Source organism: Sinocyclocheilus rhinocerous, unplaced genomic scaffold (assembly GCF_001515625.1).
Source record: "Sinocyclocheilus rhinocerous isolate Xijiao unplaced genomic scaffold, SAMN03320098_v1.1 scaffold397, whole genome shotgun sequence".
NCBI classification, from domain to species: domain Eukaryota; kingdom Metazoa; phylum Chordata; class Actinopteri; order Cypriniformes; family Cyprinidae; genus Sinocyclocheilus; species Sinocyclocheilus rhinocerous.
The window spans coordinates 1,219,445-1,239,936 of NW_015663491.1; the positions used below are offsets into that span (position 1 = coordinate 1,219,445).

The following is a 20,492-nucleotide window of genomic DNA, read 5'->3' on the forward strand; positions in this document are numbered from 1 at the left end:
CAGTAGTGCGTGGCGCTAGCAACGCCAAGATCATGGGCTCGATTCCCAGAAATCACAAGCCGTTTCGATTAAAAGCATCTGAGAAATGCATTAATGTAAATGTCTTCATGTCTGCCAGTAAATAACTCTTACAGATGGACTCTCTAGACTTGTATACTTTTATTCTGCAACATTATTTTAGTATTAATTATATACTAATGTAGAATGTTTTAATGTTTTGAATTAGCTTTTATTTTTATATTGTCAGTTTTTATTTAATTTTAGTAATTTTGTGTGATTTTTTTTTTGGTCATTTTTTTCTATATAGCTATTTTTTTAATTTCAGTTTCAGTAATTTTAGTACTTCAATTCAAACTTTTAATTTTTTAAAAAAGTTATTTATATTTTTTTTTCAACTTTTTTTCAATTTCAATTACCAAAACAGATTTTTTTTAATGCTTTTAGTTTTAGTTGTGCAGTGAAGCTAAAGTCAATAAACATTTCAATCTGTCATTAGATGGAGGTGGAGAGAGCTCTTTTAGACGGGGAGCAGGAGGCAGAAGTGGCTCAGCTACAGAGCGATAAAGAAATGCTGGAGCAGCTCAACGAAAAAATGGCCAACATGGAGAACAATGCTCAAAAAAATCAAACTCAGGTAAACATCAGGTGGCAATGTAGTTGTACAGCTTGAAATGATTTAATATAGTATATCAAAGCTGCAGGACAAAGATTATTGTCTCCAAAAAGGCAAACAAGAGGGTCTCAAAATCATGAGAAATCATGATTTACGAGCAAGTTTGCACTTAATAGTTCACCCTAAAATAAAAACTTGCGGAAAATTTTCAATTTAGGATGTAAATGAATTTGTTTCTTTTGGAGAAATGCAGCATTACATAATTTGCTCACCAATAGATTCTCTGCGGTGAATACGTGCCGTCAGAATGAGAGTCCAAACAGCTGATGAGTCTCCAGCCCGTCTTATGAAGCAAAAAGCTGCAGAAAATCCACTGGTGAGCAGATGATATAATGCTAAATTTCTCCAAATCTATTATGATGAAAAACAAACATCTTGAATGGCCTGAGGTAAGTACATTTAAATTTTTGAGTGAACTATATCTTGACAATTTAGACTCTGTTATTAAAGATACCCTCTGACGTCACATCTACCTACCTTTTTTCCAGTTTATCTCTTCCTTGCTCTAACCCAAACTTGCACTTTCTCTATTTCTTTGTCCGTCCTATTTGTGCCCATCTCACCACTGTGTGCTCTGTATGTGTGCGTCATCCGTACGGTAGGACAAAGCCCTGTTGGAGGCAGAGAGAGTTAAAGTAGAGAGGCTAGCTGAGCTGATCTCAGAGCAGAAGACCCAGTTGGACACCTGTCCTGAAGCACTGAAGGAGCAGCTCCAGAATCAGCTATCCAGGGTCAGTCAGTTACCGTGGTCTCCCTCGTACCTGCGCCCACCAACTATCCTGCTGTCTGTCTCTCACAAACACTTCCTGATGTGTTATTTCCTCTCTGCAACAGCTCTGGAAATACCTTTTGTTCTTGTTGGTAGGCCTTTCTTCTCTGTGTCTTTTAACATAGCAAAGTGTCCTGAGAATTTGACCTTTTGTCTCTTTTCTGTTTAGCACAATCTTGTGAATTATTGCTGATTTTTTTAGTTTAGTTTAGTTTGGAGTTGCACCATGATGTAAAAAATGTAATCTATTGCCTCATGCTTAGTGTTCTTGGCTTTTTTTGGTAGGACACTGAAGCTTTGGAAGCGGAAACGAAGCGTTTTGAAGATCTGGAGTTTCAGCAGCTGGAAAAAGAGAGCCGTCAAGATGAAGAGAAGGAGACACAGACGCAGCAACTCCTCAGAGAGATTGCAGAATATCAGAGATCTGTTGTCACTCGCAAGGTGTGTAGAGGATTTTAGTCCTGGAGTGTTTGTGTGTGGACGAAGAGCTTTTCAGAATCATATTTTTCCTTCTGCACATAAAAACTGCATCCATTAAAGGAGAGGCTACTTACCCTGAAGAAGCAGTCGACCCAGATTACCCAGCAGGCACAGCGGGAAAAGGAGAACTTTCTGAAGGAGAAGAGCAACCTAATTTATATGCTGCAAAGGGTGAGTATGTTTATATAAGTATAATATATACATACATATACATACAGTGCCTGGGAGAAGTATTTGGACTCTTCATCCACATTTAAAATGTATAACATTTTTAGTGATCAACTTTTTTTCAATTTTAAAAATATACACGTCAGTGTTACACATGCATGTAACAGTAGCATACATATTTTTGCACATAAAATAAAATAACAGCACTGAACACAAACTATATACAACTGGCAAAGCCTATATTAATATTAATAAATGTATGAATTAATTTCATTGCGTATCAAACCAAGAAGTTGCAAACAATAAGAAATTATATTTCTCTGACTTCTCTATTTATTATTATTATTTATTAATTAATTTGTTTATTTAAAGATATTTTTGCCACGTCTATGAACTCGAATGTGATTTTCAGTAGATGTAAATCACTTTCCCTTAAGATATCATTATGGACACGTTCCACTTAACTAAAATTGGCCAAATAATTTTTTGAGATTTGGATACACTTCCATGAAATGTTTTGCTTGTACATTGTGCTAGTACTACCTTTCTTTAGAGTAAACGACGTAATATTCATACATAATGTGTACAGATATATTTGTTCATTTCTGAATGGTCTCCTAATAATTTCTTTTCAGGAACGGGAGAACCTTGCATCTCTGGAAAGGAAGTACTCTGAGCTGACAGGTGGTCAAGCCTTTCCTCTCAACCCTGTGTCCATGAAGGAGGTAACACAAACCATTTCTATGAATAAAGAATCTAAGCTCAGTAATGGCAAACAAGGATTTTCAATATTGAAAGACTATTATTTTATCTGTCTTTTTGAATATTCCAGCACTTTCGCTCTCTGGAGGAGAGGAGGCGGAGCAATGGCAGTAAAGAGGGCGGAGTTCTGCTGAGTGACGGCGGAATGTCCCGTAAAAGAGAGAGGCAGAGCTCCGGAACCTTAAACTCTGCCCTTAATCGCAGTCTGTCTCCCAAGGTCAGACAACAGATACGGCACATAGGAAAAGTATTTGATACCATCTTAAAAAAATCTTGAAAATTTCAGCACACATTGTTATGTGGAAGAGAGGTTTAAACAGTCTCTTTTGCTGTATATTCTTAATCCTGTAGCCCCATATGCCACTGTCTCAAAGCTCTAGCTGTGGTAGTGTACTCCCCCGCACTCTGTCTGTCACCTCCCGTGACCTGGACACCCGCCGCCTGCTCAAGGGTAACAGACTGACACTTATCCTGTGACACTGACAGTTCTGCAGGTCTACAATTCCACAAGTTTTATGCAGAGAAATAATATTTCTGATATCTATTAAGTATATTTATTTGTATTAGTTAAACATATGCAAATAAATAATATATATGATATAAATATATATTTTTATGTTACTTTATTCAGTACACTTTTTAGTGTGTAGAACTGTCTGCCTGGAGTTTTGCGTTATTTGTATTATTAGATGTATACAAATGATTTATTATTTTGATTTATATACATTTTTATTTTCTTCTTTTTATAAATATTATTTCTATTTGACTATCCTTAGATGACTCAGGATCAAAAAATCGACTTGAAAATAGTCTATTTTGTCTTTGTCTTTAGTAAAAAAAACACACACTAGTAATCACATATAAAGAAACTATATATAATGTTGGCTGACATGTATACACTACCAGTCAAAAGTTTCGTATAATTAAGATCTTTTAAATTTTTGGAATAAGAGGTCTCTTTTTATCCCCAAGGCTGCATATATTTGATCAAAAATGCAATGAAAGCAGTAATATTGTGAAATATTACAACTGAAAATAACTGTTTTCTGTTTGAATGTAATTTATTCCTGTGAGGCCAAAGCTGATTATTTAGCAGCCATTTCTGCATTATTCACTGTCACACAATCATTCAGAAATTATTCTGAACGTATAGAATTCTAGAGAAATACATTTATTTTTATTTTTACTATTTTCCCCCCCTTTGTTCTTACAGCAGGTCAGCTGTTTTTGAATGACGAGAGGCAGAGAATGAGTGAGATGTCAAATAGGACAGTTTCTGAGACAAACGTCTTCCTAGAGCCGTTCCACTACATGGATAACGGACACAACTTTGACACAATGAGTGTGGACAGTACAGAAAGCCTAGAGACCAGCATTTCCGCCTGTTCACCGGACAACATCTCAAGGTGAGACCAGGACTTTGTTCAAGATCGGGACAGGTGTATTCTAACAATTCAAAGTTTTTATTTTGCTTGTAGTAAGCATTTAGCTTGTCCATTTTACAGATATTTACTAGAAACCTAAGATATGCTTTTTTGTAGAATAAGAAAATCATTTAAAGCATAGTAAACAGTAACGCCCACTTTAAATGCATCTTTATAAACACAATATTTTTGCCATTAAAATTGTGTGTAGTGAGTAAGAAGTGTGTGTATCTCTATTGTGTGCTTAAATGTATTTATTACTGTTTATAAGGATGCTGTATAGACAGAAGTCTGCCTTTAAGTAGCCCAGATATACACACATCCTGTCTGAGGAATTTTTATTGCATTCCAAGGACGCTCCAAGTAGCTGAAGCTTAAGATGCTCTGGGATACATTACCAAATGAGGTTGAGGGTTTTAAACCTCTGGTTTTATTGGACAATACATTATTTTTATATGAAATTTACTACTAAAATCTTATTAAGACCTGAAAATCATTAGCGTAAAACATGCTGTCTAATAAAAGTGTGCATGTGTGGTCTGTACAGCGCCAGCACAGCTAACATGGCGAAGATCGAGGAGATGGAGCGCATGCTAAGAGAAGCTCAAGCTGAGAAGAACAGGCTGCTGGAGCACAGGGTACATCAGTTTCTCTCAATCTGCATGCTTCTTACAAAGATACCAAACTACAGATGCATGAAAACAGAACTTTTCTTTCTTCTCTGCAGGAGCGGGAGATGGAGTTGCGCAGGCAGGCTCTTGAAGACGAGAGGAGAAGGAGGGAGGAATTGGAGAGGAGACTGCAGGAAGAGACAAACCGACGACAGAAACTAGTGGAGAGAGAGGTGAAGCTCTGAGAGTCTTGGAGAGTTCAAGGGAAAGAGGGAGAACACAGAGAGAGACAGAGACAAGAAAAGTGGAGCAGAGGAAGATTCATCTTAAAGCATTTCATGCAATTCAAACTCTATTTATGGATGCACAGATTTAGACAAAAAACTATTTTAATCACAGCCACAATGAATAAAAAATAATAAATGCACTAATATAACAATTTTCAATTCTAATATTTGTGCTTCTAAACTTAAAAACTTTTTTTTTTTTTTTACCATATTTTGATATATTTAAATTGTGTGATGCATCATAAAAGCAAAAGTATGTCCTTTTTTCTTTGACTTTTCTTGACTTTGAAATCTTGCTTTCTTGAGGGAAGTTTTTCTTCTTTTTGATTTTCTTTAAAGCAACTAAATCTTGTTTGTTTTTTATGACATGAGACACAGCCAGGATCCAAAATTAACTTTTTGCCATGTCATCACTGCCAGATGACTTTTAGAATTTTATATGATCCCTTTTTTTTTTACAGACAAGGCCTGTATTTTGCATCATAACTGTTAAGATATTTTTTTGTCATCGATATTTATAGATTATATTTTTAGCAGAAAAAGCTGAAGGTCCTATAAAATGCAATAAATCAAATATTATTTAATAGTAGTAGTAATAATAATAATTATTATTATGTTTTATTTAAAGAGCGCTTTAAAGAAGGTACCCAATAACACTTATTGAGATAAAATAAACAAAAGCAGCATAACACAATCTAAAAGAGCACAAAAGCAAAATAAACAAAAAACAGTAACACAACATTAATCACACATTAAAACCTTATGGGCGATAGTTGTAATTTGATCAGTAAACAGTCTATAAATATGTGTGGCTGATAAATCAGTGCATTTCTTCTCTCACTCTTTACAAAGTGCATGCGTGTATTTACACAGACACACTCACTAATTCGATTTTTGCTGTTTGTGTGTCTAGTCTCGTCCGCTGACACGATACCTCCCAGTGAGAAAGGATGACTTTGACCTGAGAGGTCACATCGAGGTGGCGGGTCACCATCCTGAAACTTGTTTTCACCTGGCCATCACAGAGAAGACCTGCAGGGGGTTCTTGGTCAAAATGGGTGGGAAAATCAAAACCTGGAAGACATCTTAAAGCATTTCATGCAATTCAAACTCTATTTATGGATGCACAGATTTAGACAAAAAACTATTTTAATCACAGCCACAATGAATAAAAAATAATAAATGCAAATAAATATTCTAATTAGCGCTGTCAAGCGATTAATCGCATCCAAAATAAAAGTTTTTATTTACATAATATATCTGTGTGTACTGTGTATATTTATTATGTATATATAAATACACACACACACTTACAAAGTGCATGCATGTATTTACACAGACACACTCACTAATTCGATTTTTGCTGTTTGTGTGTCTAGTCTCGTCCGCTGACACGATACCTCCCAGTGAGAAAGGATGACTTTGACCTGAGAGGTCACATCGAGGTGGCGGGTCACCATCCTGAAACTTGTTTTCACCTGGCCATCACAGAGAAGACCTGCAGGGGGTTCTTGGTCAAAATGGGTGGGAAAATCAAAACCTGGAAGAAGCGCTGGTTCGTCTTTGACCGCAATCGAAGGACGCTGGCATATTATGCTGGTAATTACACGGAATATTTAGTCAAACCTATCGAGCTTTATCAACCATGTCTGTGGCCTGCTGTGAATTACCACGGAATATCAAATGTGATTGTCACTCATTTGATATTAACAGTTTGAAAATGTGCTTACAGTAATGCATTTCTAATAGAGACTTATCGGGACAAATGTTTTGGAGATTTGAGAAAAAAATCTGAAATTTGAAGCATATATTTTGGGTAGTGCACTTGCATTAATTCTTCTGGTAAAAGAGATATGATTGTGCAGTGAAACATTTGCGATATAAAACATTTTACAAACTGGTAAATATCAGCCTTTTGGTAACAACTTATTTTACAGTGATAATTATCAGCAGGCCAGATATATTGAACCCAGGGTCTATCTTTAATTTTTTTGTTGCATTTATTTATTGTAATACCTCTGAATGAAATTTGGACAGTGAAATGTAAACTTGAATTATTAACTAAAGAAGACTTGTTAATAAGCGATTCGCCATGAAACTAGTTTATACCACAAGGGGGCAACACTGAGCTGTGCCCTTCACAAACGTCACAGGAGACATTGGCTATGTCCTATCCTGCAACTCAAACCAGATTTATCATACAAAGATTTGATCTTATCTGTTACAGAAAAAAAAAACTTGACTGGTTTTATTTTCTCCAGATAAACATGAGACCAAAATCAAGGGTGTTATCTACTTCCAAGCCATTGAGGAAGTGTATTACGACCACCTAAAGAACGCACACAAGGTGGGCTGCAGTACTATACTGCACATACTATACATAGCTATACTGATTTTATGAAACGGGTGCAAAATGTTACAGTTGTTTGTCAGTATTTTCCTTCCATGAATCATGTTTATCCACACTTTTATTCCGTCAGAGCCCAAACCCCTCTCTGACTTTTAGCGTGAAGACACATGACCGGGTTTATTACATGGTGGCTCCTTCCCCAGAGGCCATGAGAATCTGGATGGACGTTATCGTCACTGGAGCGGAGGGATATACGCACTTCCTGGTGTGAGCAGGACTCATCTTTGACATTTAACAAGCCCAAAGTGACCTTCACACTTCAGCTCGGCCTGCTGAAAGGGTCCTCATTTTCCACATCCCCCTTTCTGAAGAGGTTACACTTCTTTGATTCTCTTTTATCAGTACTGATCGTGACGTGAGTGTCGACTGTACGTTTTGCAGACATCCATGACCTAGTTTGGAAAACCTGGTGCTTTACCCACTGCGTCCTGAGTTTACAGAGGCAGCTTTCAGACTTCCGAGGTACCAACTCTTGAATTTTTCGTCCCGTTTTGTTCACTTCCGGGGTGAGAATTAGAACAGCTGTAAATAAGAAATCACTCACTGGTCTTCACATTTCACAAATGTGCCACCTTATAATGAAGCTGGATATACCTCAAAGATTAACTGTCGTGCTTGTTAAAGCCAAACACCAAAAACAAACTGTTCCTGGAGTGCCATACAGACTCTAACAAACATCAGGGTATCGTTCAGTACTCTTTTTATATCCAGTACAGTACTGAACATGAATTTATAAACTTTTTTTTATTTTTATTGACCCTTGTATCTCTGTACACTTTGTATTATTCCCTCATTTACCAAGTGCCTTGCATTTGTCAATATCTGATGAGAATAGCTATATATTTAGCTATAAGACTTGTAGAACAGACTGTGGTTATAAGTGTTATTTTGTATCGACCAATTGTGCCTCCCTGATGCTCAGGAACATTCCAGAAGGAAGAATCTAGCACCAAAGACGAGCTGAATTTGTGTTTCAGCATATGAATGTAATAACTGACACCCATCACTTAAGATGCCATCTTTAATAGATGAAGCTCTTGATAATTTAGCACAAATGCATATTTTCATAAGATTTTAGATTAGAATCATTGATTTCTTGATTGTGTATTGTACTGCAATTGACCAGCAGAGGGTTTTACTTTCAATGATATTGAAATGATTACAGAATTGATTCACTGCAAGAATTTCATTTGACCCTTAAGCTGAAATATGAGATGTTAAAAGTTTAGTTTTGTTATCGCTGAACAAATCTATATTATATATACCATTCATATAGTAATCTATATTATATCAGACTCGGGGTGTAATAGCATGTCTGATTTTATAGTGTATCTAGTGTTATTTTTGTTATGTAGGAATCAGTATATTTTCATTTAGAGTAATAATAAACAGAAATGATATGAATATTGATGTCAAGAAGAAATGCCATGGTTGTCGTATTAGGAAAGAAATGAACACACAGGTGCTAGCTGACAGCAGAACCTCTAGTTCAGTGGTTCTCAAGTGCTTTTGCTTCAGGAACCAGATTTTCAGAAATGTAGCCTTTGACGGCAATAACTAATGATATGGGGTGTTTTCCCTCCTTTTTAAAAGTTCATATGCCTATTTGTTTTACCATCCAAATGATGTGCAGTTTTAAAAGTAATTGAATTGTATTTGCATTGTTTTTTCCATGCCGTCATACCAGTTAAGAACCACTGACTAAATTGCCTTGCATCATTTGTGCAGTCATGTCTGTCATTCAGCCTCATTTTAATCTTTTCTGGCAAATACTTCCACATTTTCACCAACAATTTAGGCTGTGAAATGAATTAATTTTAGTTTGCCAGCCAGTAGATCAATGCTCAGTGTTGGGAAGGTTACTTTGGAAATGTAATGGGTTACAGAATACAAGTTACCCTATTTAAAATGTAATAAGTAGTGTAACTATTTTAATTACTTTATTAAAGGAATGGAACCGATTACATTTACTTTTTGATTACTTTTAACTGTTAATCAGGGTTAACCTTACAGTAGTACTCAACACTGATTACTGTCAAGACTTTCAAAATCCTTCATTCTTGAATCAAGATTATAATAATTTAATTTTAAAGCACAGCCACCACAGAATCAGACTTTAGCACATCTTTGTACTTTGAGATCGTGCTGAGATTAAATACAGATTTACAATTTTAACAAGAAATAGTAAATATTAATAAAAGAAGTATTCAGATGTAACCCCCTTTGTAATCCTTAAAGGGATAGTTCACCCAAAAATGAAAATTCTGTCATTAATTACTCACCTTCATGTCGTTCCAAACCCGTAAGACCTTTGTTCATCTTCGGAACACAAATTAAGATATTTTTGATGCATTCTGACAGCTCTCTGACCCTCCCATAGACAGCAAGGGTCCTTACACGATCAAGGTCCAGAAACGTAGCAAGGAGATCAAGACGAATTGTTGAATAAAATCATAATTTTTTTTTCTTTTGTACATAAAAAGTATTCTCGTAGCTTCGTAAAATTACGGTTGAACCCCTGATGTCACATGGATTATTTTACCGATCTCCTTGCTACGTTTCTGGACGTTGATCGTGGTAGTACCCTTGCTGTCTATGGAAGGGTCAGAGAGCTGTCAGAATGCATCAAAAATATCTTAATTTGCGTTCCGAAGATGAACAAAAGTCTTACATGTTTGGAACGACATGAGGGTGAGTAATTAATGACAGAATTTTCATTTTTGGGTGAACTAACCCTTTAACATTTTCATAAGTAACTGTAATTTAATTACACATTACATGCAACTAGTTACTCCCCAACACTGTCAATGCTGATGTGCACTTTGAGACAAAACTGTTTTCTTAGAGGTGCTTTTTCAGCTTTCATTCAGTAAACAATACAGTACATTACAGTATAAGCACAGCAAAGCTTTATATAGATCACAATATATACACAAGTACTTATTTAAAATGTATCTTTTATATTCGGCGGTTATCAGTATTTTTTTTAACCGTTCAGTGTTTTTTTTTATTTTTATATAAAAGCAATATTTTTATTGTACGCATGTTTTTAGCTCATAAAATGTGAACCATAATAAAACATATGAACGAGTAAAATAAGTTTTTTCATTTGTCTGTATTGCAAAAATTATGATGATATTGCTGGCTTTAAGCTGAATGTTTGTTTATATTTATTGTTAATTGTGATGAATAACTGCAGAACATGGCTGAGACATACAGGCCCTGAAACATGAACATAATTTCCAGCTCACACCCTCTCACCTCCCATTCACCCAGAAACATGTGATCAAGCGTGATTCAATTAATTCATTTCAGCCGGCAAGTTCAATACAGCCCATCTGTCGCATATACTACCGATTTTCATACACATGCTACATACTATGGTTCATTTTGAACAGATAAATTGTGTAACGTGTGTAATGTGAGAGTCCATTTTAGAAATCCTTGCCTCCTCACCACACCCCTCCTCTTAGCGGCCCCCCATTGGCTGACCTAGTGAGGTTGCCATAGCGACGGGTTTTTTTTTTTTTTCAGTGGCGCATGGATAATTAGCCAAACATCTCCTAACAGAGAACATCTTTTCACCGGGGGTGTTTATATACACCGATAGGGAATAAGACACAAGCATTCTGTTGTCACGACCTGTTTTAAAGTATCAGGAGAGTTTATGACAATCCATCCTGCTCATAATGGCGCATTTGTTCTGTAGCCGAAGGGTATTTAATATCAGGAAACATAGTTTAAATAAGCCTTTGCTTTCAGACAATTTTTCCAAGTTTCGTGTTTCAAAACACTAAGAGATTATAGTGTTAAGCTCATGTTTGGATGCACAAACTAAAAGAATATGCAGATAATATTAAATCGCTTTTTAATCCTATTCGTTGTGACATCACCCGCTGCATTAAACAATTGTGTTTGTCTGCGCGTATAATTGTGAATATGGCTAGCAAGTCCACTGTCGTTTTGTGCCATCTGCTTGAGGGGAGGATCACCTCTGGTACAGTCTTGCTTGGCTGCATTATATTCCATTAGATTTAGACAATGCTGTGTAACTATGGCTCAAAATAGGACCCTCATGCAGTATTTATATTTCGCACATCTCCCTGCACTGTTTAATCGTATTCATTTTTTGCCGCCCTAGATCAGACTGCAGACTGCGTTTAACATTTTTTGCTTCAACGATTCACTTCAAATTTTGTAATTGAGGCTATGCGATCCTCATTATTTGTAGTGTTTGGTGCAGCACAGGCAACAGACGAGTTAGTGCGTAAGGTTTTCATCTTCTTCAGACCCCAGTGGGGTGGCAGATCCATAAGCAAGGGATGGTTTCCATTAACAGTGGGCTGCTCTTTGACTAATCACCCTGTGAAGTGGTGAAGTCCTCGTGTTTTTCCAGTTAAACACTCCCACTGCCTTGGGCTCTGATTTGGACAACAGAGCCTTGTTTGTGCTGTGTCTCTGTGAGGAGTTTTGTCTGTAAATATCCACCCTTTGTTTTTCTTTTTCCTTATGGGAAAACTGCAACCCCCGTCTACCTCTGTTCACCCCGTGATGGATATCAATGCCTGAATCTCCATCCCTATAAACATCAGTTAGCTACTGTTAACTTTATTACAATACTAGGAGTTAAAATGGCTGTAGCTGAAAATGGAAGAATGTGAGAAAACGAGATCCCAGCGCACCGCTTTTAGCATTTCTTGCTATGTCACGACCATTAAAAAGCACAGCTGTGATGGAGCCGAAAAAGGCTTTCTTTTTTCCGACCCTCCCCTTCCTTGTTCTCTCTCTCCATCTGTACCACAATCCCTCTCTGTCTCATTCTCATTCTCTCTCTGTGCACCACTGTTCCTCCATTTTAGCCTTCATTCATTCGCTCAGTTATATTTTATAAAGGTTGATGATGATCCAGAGCCTCCCGCATTTAAATATCTGTGTCCTCGTAGACAACGTAACCCACTAGAAATGTTTCATTTGCATGCAGCAGCTGCATGGTTGCGTGGCGGGAATTCTATAGCATCTTCGCTTACAGCTCACTGACCAGGGAATGCTGACATTCATGAGGTTTGCTATTCAGGTCAGTGGGTTTTTCAGCCCAAACAGCATGGCACTGCAGAGGAACCTGGGGGTTGGGGGGGCTGGGTCTTTATAGTGGAAAGCTCTGTAGGGTTCCACTTTTACTGTCTGTCCTCGAACCAAAGAGTAACATGGTTACATAATGTCACTACAGAGGACACAGTCAGTCTCTCACAACCTAATTCTGTTCTATGCAATCCATTCCCATATCATAAAGCAACCTGCAACGTTCTAGGTATAATCACATTTTATTGATTAAATAGGAAACATTGTGACATTAAGATAATCACACCCACTCATTCACATACACACAGTCATACACACAAAAATAGTCCTCTGTTAAACATGTGCATGTGATGGCAACTTCAAAAAACAAAAAAGATAAACATAACATCACTGTCATCCATGAAAGTCTCAGCTTACCTATAACACCATCTGCTTGTGAAACATCACCTCTACTGTCAATAGCCTTTAACGCAGTCTCACACAATGTTCAGTGCAGGCAGAAAAAAAATCCACAGAGTTAGATCCATATGCCTCATGGTTCTTTGATGACATGTTACATACACATTTGTTACAGCTGACAGGCACTGTGTGACTTAACACAGTGTTTAAAAAAACAGCGAGAAAAGGACATCGGTGGGGAGAGGAAAAGGAGTGAGATGGCTCATCTTGTTGAAAAAGTAGGGCATGCGTTCTGCTACATACATTCAAAAGATACTGTGGAATATCCTGTCTTGGCATGAACTGTACAGGTAAGAGATTCTGTTTGTTTGCATACAACACAAGGGAGCTCCAAGAAGACTAACATTGATCCACAAAGTTCACTTGAAAACGGAAAAAATTGGAAAATGACACAAGACAAAAAATTCTAAAAAAGAAGGCCAAGTAACAAAGGCTACAAAGATCCCTCCATTGCTCTGTAACAAAACATTTTTTTTATTCCTGTGGCAGGCAGGATGATAAGAAAAAAGCACCTTTGTGACGATACTGGGCTCCTCTGGTGTTGTAGACCTGGATGAAAACCATAAGACTCAGTGTTGAATTGATTGTTTCTTCTCTGAGGCTCTCTGAGGCTTTTAATTACCACAAAAGACCATTACGGACTATTACGATGCCGGAGATAATGGACGGATACATTGCTTGTTTCTTCAGAGAAGGTCTACGTGGCTTTAGATTCCAGGTGAGGGCTCTTGTGCTTTAGTGCCTGCCATTTAATTTGCATGTTTGGTTGCCATAGGGATCACTTAGACAGGGCCTGTGCGTGTGCTGTCTGTTCCTGGTCGCACACAGACTTGAATCCTCAGCATCAGTGTGTTCAAGAGTGATGTGAATAAAAACACCCAGCTGATAAAAGAATTGTGTGATTGACACCAGTGTGTAAATTAGTTCAAATAACGGTAACAATTCAGTTGTGCCTGTGCTGCAAAAAAGGCATAAACCAGGCGCAGTGATGCCTGATCGAATATCAAAAAGTAAATCTTGAGAAAACTGTTGCCAGTGGAATGTTTCAGGATTTTGCCATAGACAGAATTAGTATATCAATTATTTTCGGGTGACGGCAGCTGTAGCTGTTGGTGCAGGCTTATTGCTGGTCCGACGAATGGGCATTTTGGACACCGGTATCTTGGAACGTGTGGCTTCTGCCCTCCCCTGTACAGAATGGTAGGTTGCAGTAGATCCATGTTTGATTGGGATCTTGGACTCCCGGGTTAAGCTTGTGGCACCAGCTGCAGGACGTGCTGATGTCTGGAGACCAAGTTTTCCATCGAGAATGTCTTCTTGGCTTGGGGTGATAGCCCCTGATTCTGTGGAGACATCACTGAGGGCCTCCTTGCTGCTGCTTTCCCGTGAGAGAGAGAATGGGCTCTCCTCTTCGTGTACTGGTGTTGGTAGATTGGAGTGGTCCTCATCTCCATTGGGCTGGGAATCTCGATGATGCAGCTTAGGAGGTCTGCCTCCACCACTAACAGGGATTTTACTCAGAGTTGCGGGCTTCGCTGCAGGGCCCCTTTTCACTGCCTTGCTGATGCTTTGAGTAGCCACTGAGTCTCTATTGTCAATTCCTTCTTGTCTTACCAGGTCCTCCCTTAAATCTACCCTGGCATCATCATCTGATCTTTTTGAAGAAATGAAGGATGGAGTAATACCAGACGGAGACTTCAGGACAGGAACTTGTGGTGCAGAGGTAACTGTGGGTGATTTTGCGGTGGCAGAGGAAGAGGTGAGAACAGGGGGTTTAGCAACAAGAGCAGCCGGTTCAGAGATGGATGCTTTCCTTACAGATGCTGTGCCAGATTGGGTACTAGATTTTGAAGTTTGTCCTGTGGGTTGTTTTGTCTCAAGCTTGGCAATAGGAGCAGTGTTTCGGCTTGTCGATAATCCAAACGTTGTTACAAGTTTTGGTCTTGGTGTTGGTGCAGGGGCTGGGGTAGGTTTACCAAAAGGTGGTGGATAAGGGGTGTATTTGGTCGCAGAGGTAGACGTAGTATGTTTGGATTCATGGGTAATGCTCGGAGGGGGTTTTGTTGCAGGAGCTGGGGCTTGGGTAGGTTTAGGTACAGGGGTTGGGGCAGGTTCAGTTTTAGGAACTGCAGCAGGTTCAGGGGTAGAACTAATTGTGGGTGAGGGGGAGGTTTCAGAAGGAGGGGTTGAGATGGACGTAGGAATGGGTGTAGAGTTTGGGATAGGTTTGATCATTGGAGCAGTTGGGGAGCTAGCTATTGTGTCAGGTTTGATTTCAGGGCTAGATTTAGGGGACAGGGCAGGATTAGCTGGGGAAGTGGCAGATTTGGTTGTGGGGCTTGATATAGGGCTTGGGGCAGGCTGTGTAATGGAGGCCGATGTAGGGGTTGGGGTAACTGGAGTAGTTGTTGCAGTTGCTGTGACTTGAGGTGTTTGGATAGGTGTTGGTGTTGGGGTAGGCTGGGTTATAGGCATAGCTGATGGCATAGGGGTGGGTTTGGAGAGAGGGCTGGATGTCGGGGTAGGGATAATAGGGCCAGTAGGCGTAGATGGTGACATTTTGGTCACCGGAGAGGATGTTGAGGTAACTGCATGTTTTGTCAAAGGGCTGGGAATAGGTTTGGTGGTGGTAGGCGACGGGGTGGGTTTGGTTGCTAAAGTAGGGGAAGGTTTGGAGGAGATGGTTGGGCTGAGAGTAGAAGTAGGCGAAGGACTAGGCTTTGATCTGGTAGAAGTCGTAGAAGATGAAGTCTTCTCTGAATTATCCACTTTCAGTGTGCTAGGTGCTCCCTCCATTCGACTGCTAGCTTTGACCCATTCTGCCTCTACGTCTGCTACAATATCTCCACATGCTGTCAGTGAATCAAAGCTTAAAATTGATGAGATATCTCCGAGCAGTGTGCTCAAGCGTTCATTTGCTGGAGGTTTGCTTGCCCCGCTCACCTTTGTAGAAACTTCAGATGACGTAGGGCCCTCCTGCGGTGTAGACTTTTCCTCTATCCCCTCCACAGAGCGAGGTGGAGGCCCGGGTGTCAGCGTGAGACTCTCCTTTATGATCTCAACACTGTTGGAGCGGGAAGCTAGAAGGGGAGGGCCAGGTTCAGCCTCCTCGTCATCCTCTTTCTCCTTACCACGCCAGCGCACTGTACCAAACAATCCCTTCAGGCCCTTCCGTTGCCTCCCGGGCCTCTGAGACTCGGTCTGAGCTTGCCGTTCTCCCGTCAGTCCCCGTCTGCCTTTGCGAAGCATATTTAGGAAGCTCAGAGACTTAACAGAGGTGAGGGAAGAGATGGACTGCCTCGTAGGAGTAGTTTCTGAATTCATGTTCCCACCTGTGAACTCCTCCATTGGAGCATCATCCTGTTGACTCTCATCCTCCTGGTCAAGATCCACCTGCTCTGCCTCTGCTTCTGGGGCAATAGGCTCATTTACTCCATCCAGGGTTTTGCTCCTTGATGGCGGTGATTTAGGGCCATCTCCTTTCCCACGTATGGAGAAGATGCTAGCGACGCTGCTCCCAGGTTTCCGCTTGCTGAACAGTTTGAAGGCTTTTCTGATTTTACCTGTTGGCTGAGGGTCACATGGCGGTGGTTCACAGCTCTCAGACTGTGCATCCATATTCCAGCTCCACTGCAGTGTGTCTTTACCTTCGACTCGACGTCTCGGTCTACGCTCACACGCTCTCTCTTTGTAACCTCACGCTCAGATTAATGAAATACAACTCTAATGAGAATAAATAAATAAATTACCTTTTCCCTTTTATATCTCTGTAGACTGTTTTTGCTAGCAACGTGCATCTATCTCTGTCTCCACTCTCTTTCCCTCCCTCTGTCTATTGCTCTTTTTTAAGCGCTCCCTCTTTCTCTCTCTGCTGTTCCTCCCTCCCTAGCCTCCGCCCTCCCTTTCCCTCTCTCTGCTCCTCTCCTCTGGCTGCTCCAGCTGGTCACCATGGCAACTGAGGGTCTAAGCAGCTTTCGTCAGCAATGGAGCGGAGCCAGGGGCTGTCATCATCCTACCCTCTTTCCTTCTTTCTCTTTCTCCCCGTCCACTCCCTGTTTTCATCCAACTAAGTGTTTCCATCTCTCACATCCCAGTTACTCATCCAGATTTATCCTTCCTATTCGTGACCGAGTTCTCTTCATATCAGCATCACTGCTGCATATGGAACAAAGGACAACACGGGCAGCAACTCGCTTGGTTTATGGCATCCCTGCTGGGAAATATCTACAAACAAGCAACTCAAAATATCAGTCTGATTGGAATGTTACCACTCCAAGCCTGTGTATTGAATTTATGTACATCAGAGGGAGGATATATTGAAAGGGTGTTGAAATTTTGTAATTAATATAGCTATGATTGGTATGAATTGTCAAATCTTAAACATTCTCCACATAATTTCCTTCACTTTCCCTATCTCTTATCATCTCACATGCACTGTCTTTCTCTAACAATCTTCCTTCTCTCCTTCTGCCCCTCCCACTCAACCACCCACAATCTCTCTCTCTCTCCCACAACACACACACACACACACACACACACACACGTACGTAATTCCTGTAGGACATAAGTACATGCTCTACATTATGTGCTTGCAGCCCCTCCTTTTGCTTAGCTGTGTTACACCTATTTCTCTAGGGTCTTATTAGGATTCCAGTCATTAGAACTCATTTTTATCAGCATTCCTCTCGTCATGAATCTGACCCATCTTTGGCCTTCCAGTATCCCCATCTCTGCATCTTTCTGCCTCTTGCTGTCTTTCATGATCTGCCAATTTTTAAAAGTAGTTCTCTCTCCCCATTTGTCTCTTTTTTCCATTTATGTATGAGATTACATATCACACCCATCTTTCTTTTTTGCACATCCATTTTGTTGATGTATATCATGAGTTTTCAACAAAGTGGATTTTATATGCACATTACAAAAATCAATAAATCAATAAAGTATGATAGGTTGCATAATTCTAGGCAAAAGAAGTGTTCAACTTAAAAATTAGAATTTATAACCATGTTTTTTAGAAAGCCCATGTTTCAGGAAATCAGAAATACATTACACATTTAGTCATTTAACAGACGCTTTTATCCTTACAAATGATGACAATGGAATATGAAAATGGAGAAAACAGAAACTTCTAAAGATTTTCAATTTTATGCATTTTTAGTGGGGTGGCACCAATTGAGCCAGGACTGTCACTGGTTTCCCCTCAAAAGTAGTTAGGTGCATGACACTTGGTCTGCTTCTGTCTATGTAGATCTTCTTTTCTGTCCTTATCTGCTCAGTATTCTCTCTTTTAAAACAGGCCGCTTTCCTCCTTCCTGCACCCCATCACAACGAAACAATGAATTCATTCATCCTTAAGTGGTGCTTTCATTGGGGCTCACTAAACAGGGGCGATTCACCAGACAGAACAACACATTTCTCTGTGCTGAGACACAAACACACAAATAGTTATGAAAAAAAGAGTGATAGGCTAGAAGAAATGCTGGAAGAGATAAACCACCCACGAATGTGCCACCTAATTGAATAATCTTCTTAAAACATTTGTCAATTCAGTTCAAGTTTCAAGTTTATTTTTCTACTATTAGAGGAGCCTCAAAAATCATTAAATTGCAAATCATCTATTGTGACGTACATCAGAGTGAAACAGATTACAGATAACAGAAATCTGAAACAGATTAAGTATAAAAATGTAGGATGGAGACTTAGTTCTATCTATCGTTTGTTGATTGGATGAAGGCAGATCTAAATGGCATGGTTTAAGTGAACAAAAATGAATAGAGAAGTCCGGCATATATGTTACCAGGGAGAAGTCTGTTATTTTACTGGAAGATACAGATATACGATACAACTTTATTGTCAGACAAGTAGTTTACCCAAAAATGAAAAATTGCTGAAAATGTTGTCACTTTCCAAGGCCATCAAAGATGTAGATGAGTTTGTTCGTTCATCGGAACATGAAATTTAACATTATATCACTTGCTCACCAATTGATCCTCTGCAGTGAATGGGTGCCGTCAGAATGAGAGTTCAAACAGCTAATAAAAACATCAGAATAATCCACAAGTAAACAGTACTTGATCTGTGCATATTTTACTCCTGATTCAGATGAGACAACTTTTTCACTGGTCCTGGAGAAAGCAATATTATGGATAGAGGACTCGTATTTTAGCTGGAAGCAATGGTTTGAAATTAAAATCAATAACGTAATGAATGTTTATTACAAACATGCAGCTTTTCCCTTGACAAGGCATTAAGTGATGGATTGAAGTCATACTTTTATCAGCAGTCTGAATTCTTGTTCTGACGGCACCCATTCACTGCAGAGGATGAACTGGTGGTGATCATTTTTGGGTGAACTATGTCAATGGATGAACTGTTCACAATAAAATAAAAAATGAGCATTTAAAACATTTTTCAGTTCATGCCGACTTTAACGTAACAGCATGTTACTGCTGTGCTCCATCGACTTTACAAACATTTTATCAGTAGCCTATATCAAAATTCACAGCATGGCCGCCCAGTGCAAGAAGACTAATTTAGATGAATGAGAATTTCTGAATATTTCAGAGTGAGTTTAGATTTCATAAAAAGGCCCAAGCATGAGGTATAGTTTGTGCAAGCAGGTTTTGCTTAATTTATAGCTAAAAACAACTGATATATCAGTCAGGTATGTAAATATAACCGCTCAATCACATTATACAGTCATTAGAGGCTCAAGACTGGTTTTAATTTTATCATTTGAAATGAATCTCTGCTGATTATAACTCTGCTTACAAAAGAGACTCATATCAATATTTAAAGTGCAGAGCACAAAAACAGTGAGTCTGTGTGTGTGTGTGAGTATTTTAGCAAGAGTTCTAAATCAGGCTCAGCACAAGATCTCCTTAACACACGTGAACAGACAATTTGTTCTTTGTTCCATGTTTAGTTGGTCCTCTGACGAATTCACTTCTGAAACCTGAGGAGAAGAGCAGAGATGGAGAGAGAGAGGACCAGAGGGGTCTGTTCTCTACAGAATAGAGAAATGAAACACATCTGGCAACAATACTGCAGTTCCCCTGCAGGACAGGGCACGGGGTGGAAAACGAATCTAATAAAGCTTACAAATATACCGACTTACCATCCAGCCCACCAAGCCAGCAAACTGTCTGACAATGAATCAAATTATGCTCAAATGCAAAGTAGCACATTGATGAAGGTGTCATTTGGGACATCCAGTCTAAAACTCATTAACTAGAATAAACCTAGCTGGATGATTCAAATCCATCCAGACTGTAATATTGATTTCTCTCACCTTTCAAGTCCTCTCACCTCTTCACTGTCTCAATGGACCCTTTTCACTAGACTGTGATAACGCGTTTAACGGTCATCAG

General features: G+C 39.2%; 2 protein-coding genes across 2 annotated transcripts in view; one reads left to right on the forward strand and one right to left on the reverse strand.

The window, feature by feature from the left end:
- The window catches only part of LOC107728878 (pleckstrin homology-like domain family B member 2), a 36,178-nt gene extending 26,721 nt beyond the window's left edge, over positions 1 to 9,457 (forward strand). Inside the window, exons 9-19 of the mRNA XM_016539181.1 lie at positions 1,728 to 1,883; positions 1,983 to 2,093; positions 2,726 to 2,815; positions 2,923 to 3,099; positions 3,204 to 3,303; positions 4,066 to 4,258; positions 4,824 to 4,914; positions 5,004 to 5,120; positions 6,554 to 6,773; positions 7,436 to 7,521; positions 7,655 to 9,457. Coding sequence (XP_016394667.1) covers positions 1,728 to 1,883; positions 1,983 to 2,093; positions 2,726 to 2,815; positions 2,923 to 3,099; positions 3,204 to 3,303; positions 4,066 to 4,258; positions 4,824 to 4,914; positions 5,004 to 5,120; positions 6,554 to 6,773; positions 7,436 to 7,521; positions 7,655 to 7,795 — 1,482 coding nt within the window. The 3' untranslated portion in view covers positions 7,796 to 9,457. The remainder of the gene's footprint in view (positions 1 to 1,727; positions 1,884 to 1,982; positions 2,094 to 2,725; positions 2,816 to 2,922; positions 3,100 to 3,203; positions 3,304 to 4,065; positions 4,259 to 4,823; positions 4,915 to 5,003; positions 5,121 to 6,553; positions 6,774 to 7,435; positions 7,522 to 7,654) is intronic.
- A 4,047-nt stretch (positions 9,458 to 13,504) lies between these two features.
- On the reverse strand, positions 13,505 to 16,970 carry LOC107728884 (APC membrane recruitment protein 2-like). The gene has a single exon (XM_016539191.1). It carries the CDS (start codon positions 16,738 to 16,740, stop codon positions 14,203 to 14,205), a length of 2,538 nt encoding a protein of 845 aa, XP_016394677.1. The 5' UTR covers positions 16,741 to 16,970; the 3' UTR covers positions 13,505 to 14,202.
- Between the last annotated feature and the right edge of the window lie 3,522 nt (positions 16,971 to 20,492).

Coding starts and splice junctions, on each gene's coding strand:
- LOC107728884 (XM_016539191.1), bottom strand. CDS start 16,740: ATGGATGCACAGTCTGAGAGCTGTGAACCACCGCCATGTGACCCTCAG.